The 11,363-nt window shown below is 31.7% G+C and overlaps 1 protein-coding gene across 3 annotated transcripts in view; it reads right to left on the bottom strand.

The window, feature by feature from the left end:
* Positions 1-1,496: 1,496 nt before the first annotated feature.
* Positions 1,497-11,363, bottom strand: part of LOC106473629 (protein enhancer of sevenless 2B-like) — a 29,267-nt gene continuing 19,400 nt past the window's right edge. For 2 of the 3 annotated variants that reach the window (XM_013934311.2, XM_022402033.1), the window contains exon 6: positions 1,497-10,051. In XM_013934311.2, the coding sequence (XP_013789765.1) occupies positions 9,878-10,051 (174 nt within the window). In that variant the 3' untranslated portion in view covers positions 1,497-9,877. The remainder of the gene's footprint in view (positions 10,052-11,363) is intronic. The other variant, XR_002613740.1, reaches the window with a different exon arrangement.

Raw genomic sequence — 11,363 nt, 5'->3', positions numbered from 1 at the left:
TACATTAAAGGACGATTTACTGTATTTTACACAAGGAGGATATATTAGCCATGGACCTAATCAGCCTCAGACAATGGGAAGCCCCTTCAAGACCCTGCAGCTAAACCCTTCAGGCCTGCTAGAAGTCACAATCCAGACACGAATGTCAGCAATAGGGGTGATCTAGTACGAAGGAAGCCACAGGAATTCGATGGGAAGGCACCATGGGAAGCATATAGAGCACAATTTGAGCTCCTGGCAGAAATGAATGGGTGGACAGGGGAGCAGAAAGCAGTATATCTGGCAACGAGCTTGAAGGGACAACCACTGGAAATACTTGGACATTTGTCAGCAGATGACAGGCACAACTATAAAGCAATGGTAGCTGCTCTAGAGCTCAGGTATGGAACCCAAAATCAGTCCGAAGTCTACAGGGCTAGGTTTAGGACTAGAGTCCGTGCTAAAGGGGAGAGCCTGCAAGAGCTGGCACAAGACTTGGAAAGTTTGTCACACAAGGCCTACCCAACTGCACCACCTGATCTCTTCAAGTTGTTGCTGAGGGATCAGTTTGTAGATGCCTTGGACAGTTCACAACTGAAGATAGAAGTGAAGCAAGCAGGATGCAATGGCCAGAGCTCTTGAATTCGAATCCTATGTTAAGTCCAGCACAGAGGTATCAAGGTTGGTACAGTCATCAGGATTCAAGGTCAGCTTTTAGAGAGGTTTGAGGGACTTTGCTGGCACTGTAATAAACCTGGGCACAAGAGAGCTCAATGCTGGCAACTTCCACACAGGGAAGATGCCATGGCAGGAAAGGCCGCTACCCAGAAAGGTTGTTGGAACTGTGGAGAGCAAGGACATATGAGGAGCCAGTGATGGCAAGAATATAGTTGCAGATAGAGAAATTAAAGATATAGACACGTATAATCGAGTCAAGCGAGCACTGTATGTAAAGTGTGTGAATCTTTGTGAATTATTCAGTTTGGTACTATATCTTGGCAGAGTAAGTCTGGAACAAACACAGAGAGAGAGAAACAGTTGTAAGTCCAGCTCTCCAGTAAAGCTAACTATCCACTGTGGCAAGTCAAATAATATAAACTGTATTTGTGATCTTAATAAGAATATATCTCTTTGTGATCTTACATTTGTGTCTAGTCTCTTTATTTCTTGTGAACTCAGCTGTAGAATACACAAATCTTCATGATAAATATATTAATGAATCTCCTGTTATTCTACAGATCTATATTGTCACTCTTTAGGGAAATTGGTGTCACCTGAGAATACCACAAAGTAGCTAGGCATAGTGTCACAGAATGCTTTACTTTGGTAACTAAGAATTGTTGAAATTAAACCGCCCCAGTTGTAATTTATTTAATAATGGTGAAAATTACTCTAAAACACAATAAAGTTTGTTTTTACTTCATGCCTAAAACAAATACTAGGAAAAAATTAAAAATCACAGACATACAGAATAAAACTATACTTTATTCTACTAATGAAGCCTGAATTAATAATTTAAAAAACACAACAACACTAATTAGTCATTTTAAAACATTTAAAAAAGCATCACTCACTCTACACAAACTGAAAACTTGTAACAACACTGTACATTTCAAAGTAACAACTGTTGAAACAAAAAGCAGTTTTATAACACTTAATATGTCATTGAACAGTTCATGGTGTGGTACGTTAACAATAGGTTGTGTGAAATGTACACTATATTAAACACTTCACACTTTGATACCTTAACAATTTACTGTGTGAACTGTCTGGCTATAATAGCTAGTGTACACTATATTAAACACTTCACACTTTGTTACCTTAACAATTTACTGTGTGAACTGTCTGGCTATAATAGCTAGTGTACACTATATTAGATACTTCAAAATGCAATACCTTAACAATGTCTGGCTATAATGGCCAGTGTACACTATATTAAACACTATATAGTGTGGTACCTTAGCAATGGGATTTGTGAATTTTCTAGCTGTACTAGCCAGTGTACACTATATTAAACACTTCACAGTTTGATACCTTAACAATGGACTGTGTGAAATGTCTGGCTGTAATACACGGTGTTCCACAAAACTTTACTCTTAGATTTTTGTTTGGATCAGAAAAGGGTCTTAGAATGAATTTAACAAAGTTTTAAATTTAACAAACATTATATATATTAATCTCTCAAGTTAAACATATATTTGTATGATGATGTTTTAACTAGTGGTAGTGAGGTACAGGTTTTTAAATAAGAGATAAGAAGGATAAACAACTTGTAACATGTTATAGAAGGTATATATAACAATTTAGAATGGCCACTTATCTTTTTCTATATAACAAGAATGAATTTAATGATGGTGTGTGTGAGTGACTATAGTTCAAAGATAAATAATAATAACAAAATGCCACAGTCAGTAATCATTTGACCTTCTTAAAAAAACTTATGTGTGGTAACAATGAGTTTCTGCTTTTCACATGGAATAATCATGTATTATTGATCAAAACATGCAATTTATTTAATCAAGGAATTTGAAATACTGAAGCATAAACAACATTTCGGAGACATCATGAGAAAGAATGCTCACATATACTTAACTGAAACTTGTAGAAAAATAGGACATTATAGAATTTATGAACCATAACTATAAACAGAATAATTATTTTCTGGTTTAAGATTATAGTTGACACTAGCTTTTAATAACATGTTTTTACTTTCTAGGGAGCAGAGAAAATGTTTCTTTCCTCATCTGTATCCACCAAGTTGAACATAACAATTAATTAATAGGGGTGTCACAAAATACAATATTATATATTTATACTGAAACTGGTTAAAACAAATTCTGGTATTAAACAAAACCACCAAAGTTTTTCTTTCAAGTTTTAGTGAAAAAATATTAAATACTTTATTAATCTTGGGTGTGAATTTAAATTGATGATCACTCCAAAGAAATTACTCTTATGTAAACTTGTTTCAATAAATATGACAACATTCACTTTCTATGTATACAAATATATATTTCTTAATATATTCACCTTCCAAAACATTATGAGCTATAAATATATTTATATAAAACATTTCCTTTCCTTTCAAGTCACAACCTTATTCCTGTTACTTCTTGATTTGCTAAATGAAATCTCACAAATATCTCTGGTTACTGCTATTATAATGTAGATGGAGCCTTTCAATAAACAGAATTAACTAAGAAACATCTGCTCTGCACACGAAACAATTTAATAAATCTAACCAAAAATACTACTTAAAAACTCTTGCAGTTATTATTCTTTTTTCTTGAATAGAGACACAAAATGTATTCAAGTATTACATCATTTAAAAGAACAAGTCCATTTTGTGCTCACTTAAAAATGTAGTATATAAATATATTGATTTCTAACTAAAAACATTCTTTATACAAAGTTAACTAAATTTAATGCAACTTTAGTTTATATTTAAGTTTAAGTCATAAATCAAAACACAAGTGTTTTCTATAAAGTTGTATCTCTTGCATTTAAAAAAATAATAATATTGCACATGTAGTAACTCGCTTTAATAATGTTGAGTTTCTCCTGCAAGTTACATGCACACTACGTCATTGAACTAGAATATTCAAAGAATGAAATATATGTAAAATATATTTATTTGAATAAAATATAAAATTTCATGTAAAGATTTCCAAGAAATTTTTTAGTACTGGCTATAATGCAATTTTTGAAACAGAAGAACTGCAATTATAAAAGTCCATAAATTGACCAAAAAATTAAATAATATATATATATATATAAGGTCCCAAAACAAACAACAATGAACACATTTAAGTTGACAAGCTGAAGGTGCTAAGATGTTAGCAATATATTACAGTTCAAATTAAACTAAATACCTCAATCTTATAAGATATGAAGTGTGTAATCCAAGTACCATTTCACTAGATAATTTATGTATGAATATTCACAATGTGCTTACACATCTGTTTATGTATGAATATTCACAATGTGCTTATGCACCTGTTTCTGTACAAATATTCATAATGTGCTTACACATGTTTATGTATGAATATTCATAATGTGCTTACACATGTTTATGTATGAATATTCATAATGTGCTTACACATGTTTATGTACGAATATTCACAATGCACTTACACATCTGTTTATGTACGAATATTCACAATGTGCTTACACATCTGTTTATGTACGAATATTCACAATGTGCTTACACATCTGTTTATGTACGAATATTCACAATGTGCTTACACATCTGTTTATGTACGAATATTCACAATGTGCTTACACATGTTTATGCATGAATATTCACAATGTGCTTACGCATCTGTTTATGTATGAATATTCACAATGTGCTTATGCATCTGTTTATGTACGAATATTCCCAATGTGCTTATACATCTGTTTATGTACGAATATTCACAATGTGCTTACACATCTGTTTATGTACGAATATTCACAATGTGCTTACACATCTGTTTATGTAAGAATATTCACAATGTGCTTACAAATCTGTTTATGTATGAATATTCACAATGTGCTTACACATCTGTTTATGTACGAATATTCACAATATGCTTACACATCTGTTTATGTATGAATATTCACAATGTACTTACACATCTGTTATGATCATCATTGTTACTGAGATTCAGAATAATTCTTCTCAAGTTACGAGTATTACAGTTTCATGCAATGCACATTTCACATTATTTTCATTTAAGTATTTTAGTCCTGTTTTTACCCAAGAAACTCCACATTTGCTAATCATAAAAACTAATAAAAAGGGGAAAAATAAGATGTATTTCACACACATGATAATGATGATGAAAGTTTCCTGCTATTTTCTCCAATAGGAGCTAAGTGAACAAGTAACTAATGCAAAAAGTACAGACAGCTAACAGTAAAATTAACAATACCCCTTCCTCCTTTCAATCTTTGTATATTACATTATACTTACATCCAGTAGAGTAGTGACTAATGAAAAACATCCAGTGGGACAGCAACTAATAAAAATTATTGCCAATAATAACAGGGAAGAGAAAGACAAGAAGGCTTGTAGCTAGAAATCATTAGCATTAAAAATAGCTAGGCAAAGCCAGTCTATGCTGACTAAAAATATAAAATTAATTGAAAACCTTCCCACATGGATGAGTTATGGAAAAACAACCCACAAAAATGACAGCTTCTTATAGTTCCTTAAACAGTATTATTAGTTAATCAGTATTAACAGTTTCATTTTGAGTTTACTTACTCATTCACTTCAGGTTTTTTTTGTTCGGCCACAAATAAATAATCTGTCAATTCATGCTGATTGATATGTATACTATGAATTCTAGAATTTAAATACATTGTTAGACTGTTAAATGTTGGTTTAAATACTAAAACATTCTTTACCGTTAAAACTTGTGTACTTGAGAATGATCACATAGTTAAGTGATCGAAACATCGTAACTGCTTTAAACATATTCTTCCATATTGTAAAAGCTGTAACTCGTAATCAAATAAGAATCATCATTATTCACTTTGGACAACAAATTGTAGTGGGAAATAAATATCTATTATTAAACTAATTTAAATTTAGATAAAATGTTTCGATTGCTAGTGCAATATTTTCAAGTACAAGACAATGCACTTTTATGTATTTGACAAACATCATACTAATGATTGAAATGTATTTGATAATTCAAGTTGATTAACGAATATTGGTTTTGTTTGTAATTTGTACATAAACTCTCTGCTATCCAATAGAATACCAGCAAATATGATGTACATATGACAAATCTAGCCTCTCAAAGCAACTGTGATAGTGTTGATGTTCAGTCACTGATTTTTTTACATTGGATTCAGTAACCTACTAATTATTTAGAACAATATTATTATATTCAGCATTTAGCTTGAACTACCTTTGTAACAAAAAGTATGAAGTTTGGTGTTTACTAAAAAAATAAAACTTCAACGTATTGGCTGAATCATTATTTTTAAACCAAACAAAAATGAATCTAAGATATCATCAATTCATATTACAATAAATATACTGTACTTAATAGTTGTAAAAGTACTAAGTATGTCTTCAATGGATGTGTTGACTAGATGTCAAGCTATGGTCAGGAGCCATAACCATGACAACGGCTGTAAAAGTACTAAGTATGTCTTCAATGGATGTGTTGACTAGATGTCAAGCTATGGTCAGGAGCCATAACCATGACAACGGCTGTAAAAGTACTAAGTATGTCTTCAATGGATGTGTTGACTGGATGTCAAGCTATGGTTAGTAGCCATAACCATGACAACGGCTGTAAAAGTACTAAGTATGTCTTCAATGGATGTGTTGACTGGATGTCAAGTTATGGTTAATAGCCATAACCATGATAATGACTGTAAAAGTACTAAGTACGTCTTCAATAGATGTGTTGACTGGATGTCAAGCTATGGTTAGTAACCATAACCATGATAATGACTGTAAAAGCACCAAGTACTTGTATTATGAATGCGTTGACTGGATGTAAAGCTATGATTAGTAGCCATAACCATGACAATGGCCGTAAAAGCACTAAGTACGTTTACTATGGATGTGTTGACTGGATGTCAAGCTATGTAGCCTTAACCATGACAATGGCTGTAAAAGCACATATACACTTTTGTTTATGAAGTTTGAAGAAATAAACAATGTGTAATGCCACATCACAAGATTGCTTGTAACAGGATAAACTACAACACTGTGAGATGGTAAGACAGTGCTATAAATGTCAGTAAAACAGCAGATATTTTTATCACAAGTTTCATAGTGTTATAATGCTTAATGATAACAATAATACAATTTATTTTATATAATACTGGTTCAGAGAACCAGTCAATTTTATGTGTTTAACTTTCAATGTTTTAGCATTATATAAATGTGTAGTACAATAAAACAGGAGAGAACTAGGTAATATGATATTTTAATTTTATCACTTATTACTGCCTTTTTGTTAAGGATATAATTTAAATTGTAAATAGTGAAACTTAAAATATGTTTTAAAATGTTCCACTTTCTTTCGGTAATTAACCTATGCCACCAGACTCTAAGGGTATAATGCTACATTTGGAAGTATATTGAACCTTCTAGGCAAGGCAGTGTAATAAAATACATTCTCAGCTGACTGTAACAGGATTTAAATTTTTCTTGCAACTTATAACAAAGTATTAAACATCACTGTAGTATAAAACTGTGATGTTTCATCAAACTCTGAAAGTTTCAAACTATGTTAGATTATGCAATATAAAAGTTTCAAGCTTTTAATATATTTAGTGAGAGTTTCAACTAGTAACAGAACTATGACTGTGGGTGCTATATTCATTTAATTGTAGTTAAGTGTAAACTACACAATGGGCTAACTGTGCTGTGCCACCCACGGGTATCAAAACTTGGTTTCTAGCATTAAAAGCCTTTAGAGTTCCCACTGAGCCACTAGGGGCTACTTCAGGTGCAATAACCAAGCTGCCTGAGGAGATCTGATTTATAACAGTTCTCAACAATAAGTGATGGTACTTATTACCTACACTGGTACATAGTCCAACTGTTAAGTACATAACAACTCTCAATAAGAAGCAGTGGTACTGCCTACATTCACAGGTTGGTAAATAATCCAGCTTATAGCTGTTATATTCATAACAACTCTCAGTGAGATGCAGCGACGGTACTGCCTACATTCGCAGACTGGTAAATAATCTAGCTTCTAACTGTTACGTTCATAACAACTCTCAATAAAAAGCAATGGTACGGACTACATTCACAAGTAGGTAAATAATCCAGCTCATAACTGTTACGTTCACAACAACTCAGTGAGATGCAGCAATGGTACTGCCTACATTCACAGATTGGTAAATAATCCAGCTCATAACTGTTATGTTCATAACAACTCAGTGAGATGCAGCAATGGTACTGCCTACATTCACAAGTTGGTAAATAATCCGGCTCATAACTGTTACGTTCATAAGAACTCTGTGAGATGCAGTGATGGTACTGCCTGCATTCACAGGTTGGTAAATAATCTAGCTCATAACTGTTACATTCATAAGAACTCTCAGTGAGATGCAGTGATGGTACTGCCTACATTCACAGGTTGGTAAATAATCCAGCTCATAACTGTTACGTTCATAACAACTCTCAGTGATATGCAGCGACGGTACTGCCTACATTCACAAGTTGGTAAATAATCCAGCTCATAACTGTTATGTTCATAACAACTCTCAGTGATATGCAGCAATGGTACTGCCTACATTCACAAGTTGGTAAATAATCCAGCTCATAACTGTTACGTTCATAACAACTCTCAGTGATATGCAGCAATGGTACTGCCTACATTCACAGGTTGGTAAATAATCTAGCTCATAACTATTACGTTCATAACAACTCTCAGTGAGATGCAGCGACAGTACTGCCTACAGTCACAGGTTGGTAAATAATCTAGCTCATAACTGTTACGTTCAAACAACTCTCAGTGATATGCAGCAATGGTACTGCCTACATCCACAGGTTGGTAAATAATCCAGCTCATAACTGTTATGTTCATACAACTCTCAGAGAGATATGGCGACGGTACTGCCTACATTTGCAGGTTGGTAAATAATCTAGCTTCTAACTGTTACGTTCATAACAACTCTCAATAAGAAGCAATGGTACTGCCTACATTCACAGCTTGTTTCTAAATGTTGTCTGTAATGTTGAAAGTTAACTAAGTTGGTATCTAAAGTAACACTGTGATTTTCAGTAACTTTATTTCATTTGTTAGACACTTGTGGTGTACAACAAGCTATTCTTTAAGAATCATTAAGTAGAAACTTTCTAAAAGTTAAGTTGAATGATAATTTCAAGTTACATGTTTCATGTTATTGTGCTTGGAAACATCAGTATCTTACAAAAGCATCATAGAGGATTTCTGTATTTTCACTAAATCACTATAAAATGTAAAAATATTTCAAAATTTTTCACATTCAGAAGAAAAAAAGTGTGTAAAAAATCTTTTCGCGTTAGGAGATGGCAGTATACTTGTAAACAAGAAAAAATCTTAAGATCAGAAATATTTCTGGTATAAAAAAGTAAAAAAATGAGGTATGATCACATACACTATCTTTCAAAAGTTCATCCTCACCATCACACTAAGTGAATTCCTGAATCTTCAAGATTTCTTAGCCAATCAACTATAAACATACCTAAGTTTCAATAACTAGATCTTTAAAGTTGATATACATAATTTGTAGGTTTTGATATTACACTAACAATAATTTTTAAAGTTACATAAAGCCATTGATACTTTATATACCTTTGAAATAGGTACACTTTTATGTAAAATATATCGAGTTTTAGTGAAATCTTAAGAAAATCAGAATATAAAGACACACAAAAAACGTTTTATCAATATCAACTCAGAGATAATCTATAATATTCTTTACAGCATGATACTTTTATCTTTCTTTTATATCAATGAATAAATAAGCATTACTAGAATACTTTTGTAAACCATAATAACTTGAACAGTAAGCTTTTCTGGTTTGTTGATAGAAACACTGTCATTCAGCAGTTTACTGAGTAACTGTAATGCTCATTCACAGCTGATACTTTGTTATTTTTAATATACCAACATCTCTCACAGAGAAAAACTTCCAAAATGGTGCACACACAAAATATTTTAAATAAAAACAGTTTTCAGAAAAAAAAAAAAATTGCTTCAAAGAAAAAAAAAGAAGCATTTAAGTTATAACAACTAAGTAAATTCAAAAACATGTAAATTGAATAAGGAAGGGTTATATATGTCATATATCCAAACAGTTAATATTAATCCATTTCAGCAGTGAAAACAGAATTTTCTTAAGTTGTTACAGCTTACTTTGGAGTTCCTTCAATTTCACATCCAATGTACTACTATGTGTGATAAGGAACAACATAGGTTGCAGGGAAAAACCCTCTCTTGGACCCAATCTCCCCCTCCCACCAGTTGCAATCTGAATGTTCAATAACTGTGATAATGTCACCCCGTCTAAATTCTAGTTCACCTGATTCCTGGGCTTGGAAGTCATATAGAGCCTGCACCAAAAACTGCAGAAGAACAGAATAAATTAAGTAAAATGAAATATTGATAATTCCATAACAGATACTATGTCCTGATTTGTACAAGTCACTTCAAGATGTTGTAACAATACAATATTTAATGATTTCAAGAATACATTCAAAATTTTGTTTTTCAATAAAAATTAAAATATTAAATGTAGATTCAGATGTTTGTTAGCACAATACCAGTTCTTAATAATAATATTACTATGTAATAAAGACAGGAACACAATTTTCCTAACAAACATGACTTTCGCCAACTTGTCATTATATCCACAGGTGTATATTGTACAGGCTGCTAACTTAATTCACCATTATAACAAACACAAATATTTATTAATGAAAAAGAATAATTGTCTAAATGTACAAAATTTCAATATTCACACAGATGTATTAAAGAAATAAAATTAACATTTAATGAGGACAGTCTCATTTTAAACATTTATTTTGTATTATTAAACGGTGACTTTATTTCTTTAATACATCTGTGTGAAAACTTACACAAGTGTCGTCCTCATCTTAATTCAAAATTTTCTTCACATCATATTTCTAACTAAACATTTCATCTTTACCTCAAGCTACAGATGATAAACATGTTTCAACACGTCCTTGTAAACACAGAGGTAACTAACTTATGAAGGTAACTAAAGTTTTCTGGATGTAATTACAATGTATAATAATTACACAAACTGCATATCATAATGAACTTTAGAGTAGTTTTGTCACACAGTATCAAATGTAATAACTGAAGCTGTATTATAGAACTTTTAAAGTCACAGGATATAGTGTAGTTTTAAAACTTAATAAGTTATTCATTTGTTTCACATCTAGTTGTAACATCACTTCTAACAGTTTGAAAAAAAACCAAAACGAAGCTAAAGTACCAAAAAACACTTATTATGAATAAAAACTAAAATGCTGAATATAACAGCAAAGAGAAGTCAGTTTTATATTTCTCTAGCCTTGTATCCCATGTTTAATTATTGAAACACAATTCAGTTTTACGTTTCTCTAACCTTGTATCCTATGTTTAATTATTGAAACACAATTCAGTTTTAAATTGTTCTAGTATTGTATCCTATATTTAATTATTGAAACACAATTCAGTTTTAAATTTCTCTAGCCTTGTATCCTATGTTTAATTATTGAAACACAATTCAGTTTTCTATTTCTCTAGCCTTGTATCCTAAGTTTAATTATTGAAACACAATTCAGTTTTATATTTCTTTAGCCTTGTATCCTATCTTTAATTATTGAAACACAATTCAGTTTTATATTTCTTTAGCCTTGTATCCTATCT

Source organism: Limulus polyphemus, unplaced genomic scaffold (assembly GCF_000517525.1).
Source record: "Limulus polyphemus unplaced genomic scaffold, Limulus_polyphemus-2.1.2 Scaffold6346, whole genome shotgun sequence".
Classification (NCBI taxonomy): Eukaryota; Metazoa; Arthropoda; class Merostomata; order Xiphosura; family Limulidae; genus Limulus; species Limulus polyphemus.
Note: the sequence above shows the minus strand (reverse complement) of the source record. Positions and strands in the feature narration are given on the sequence as shown.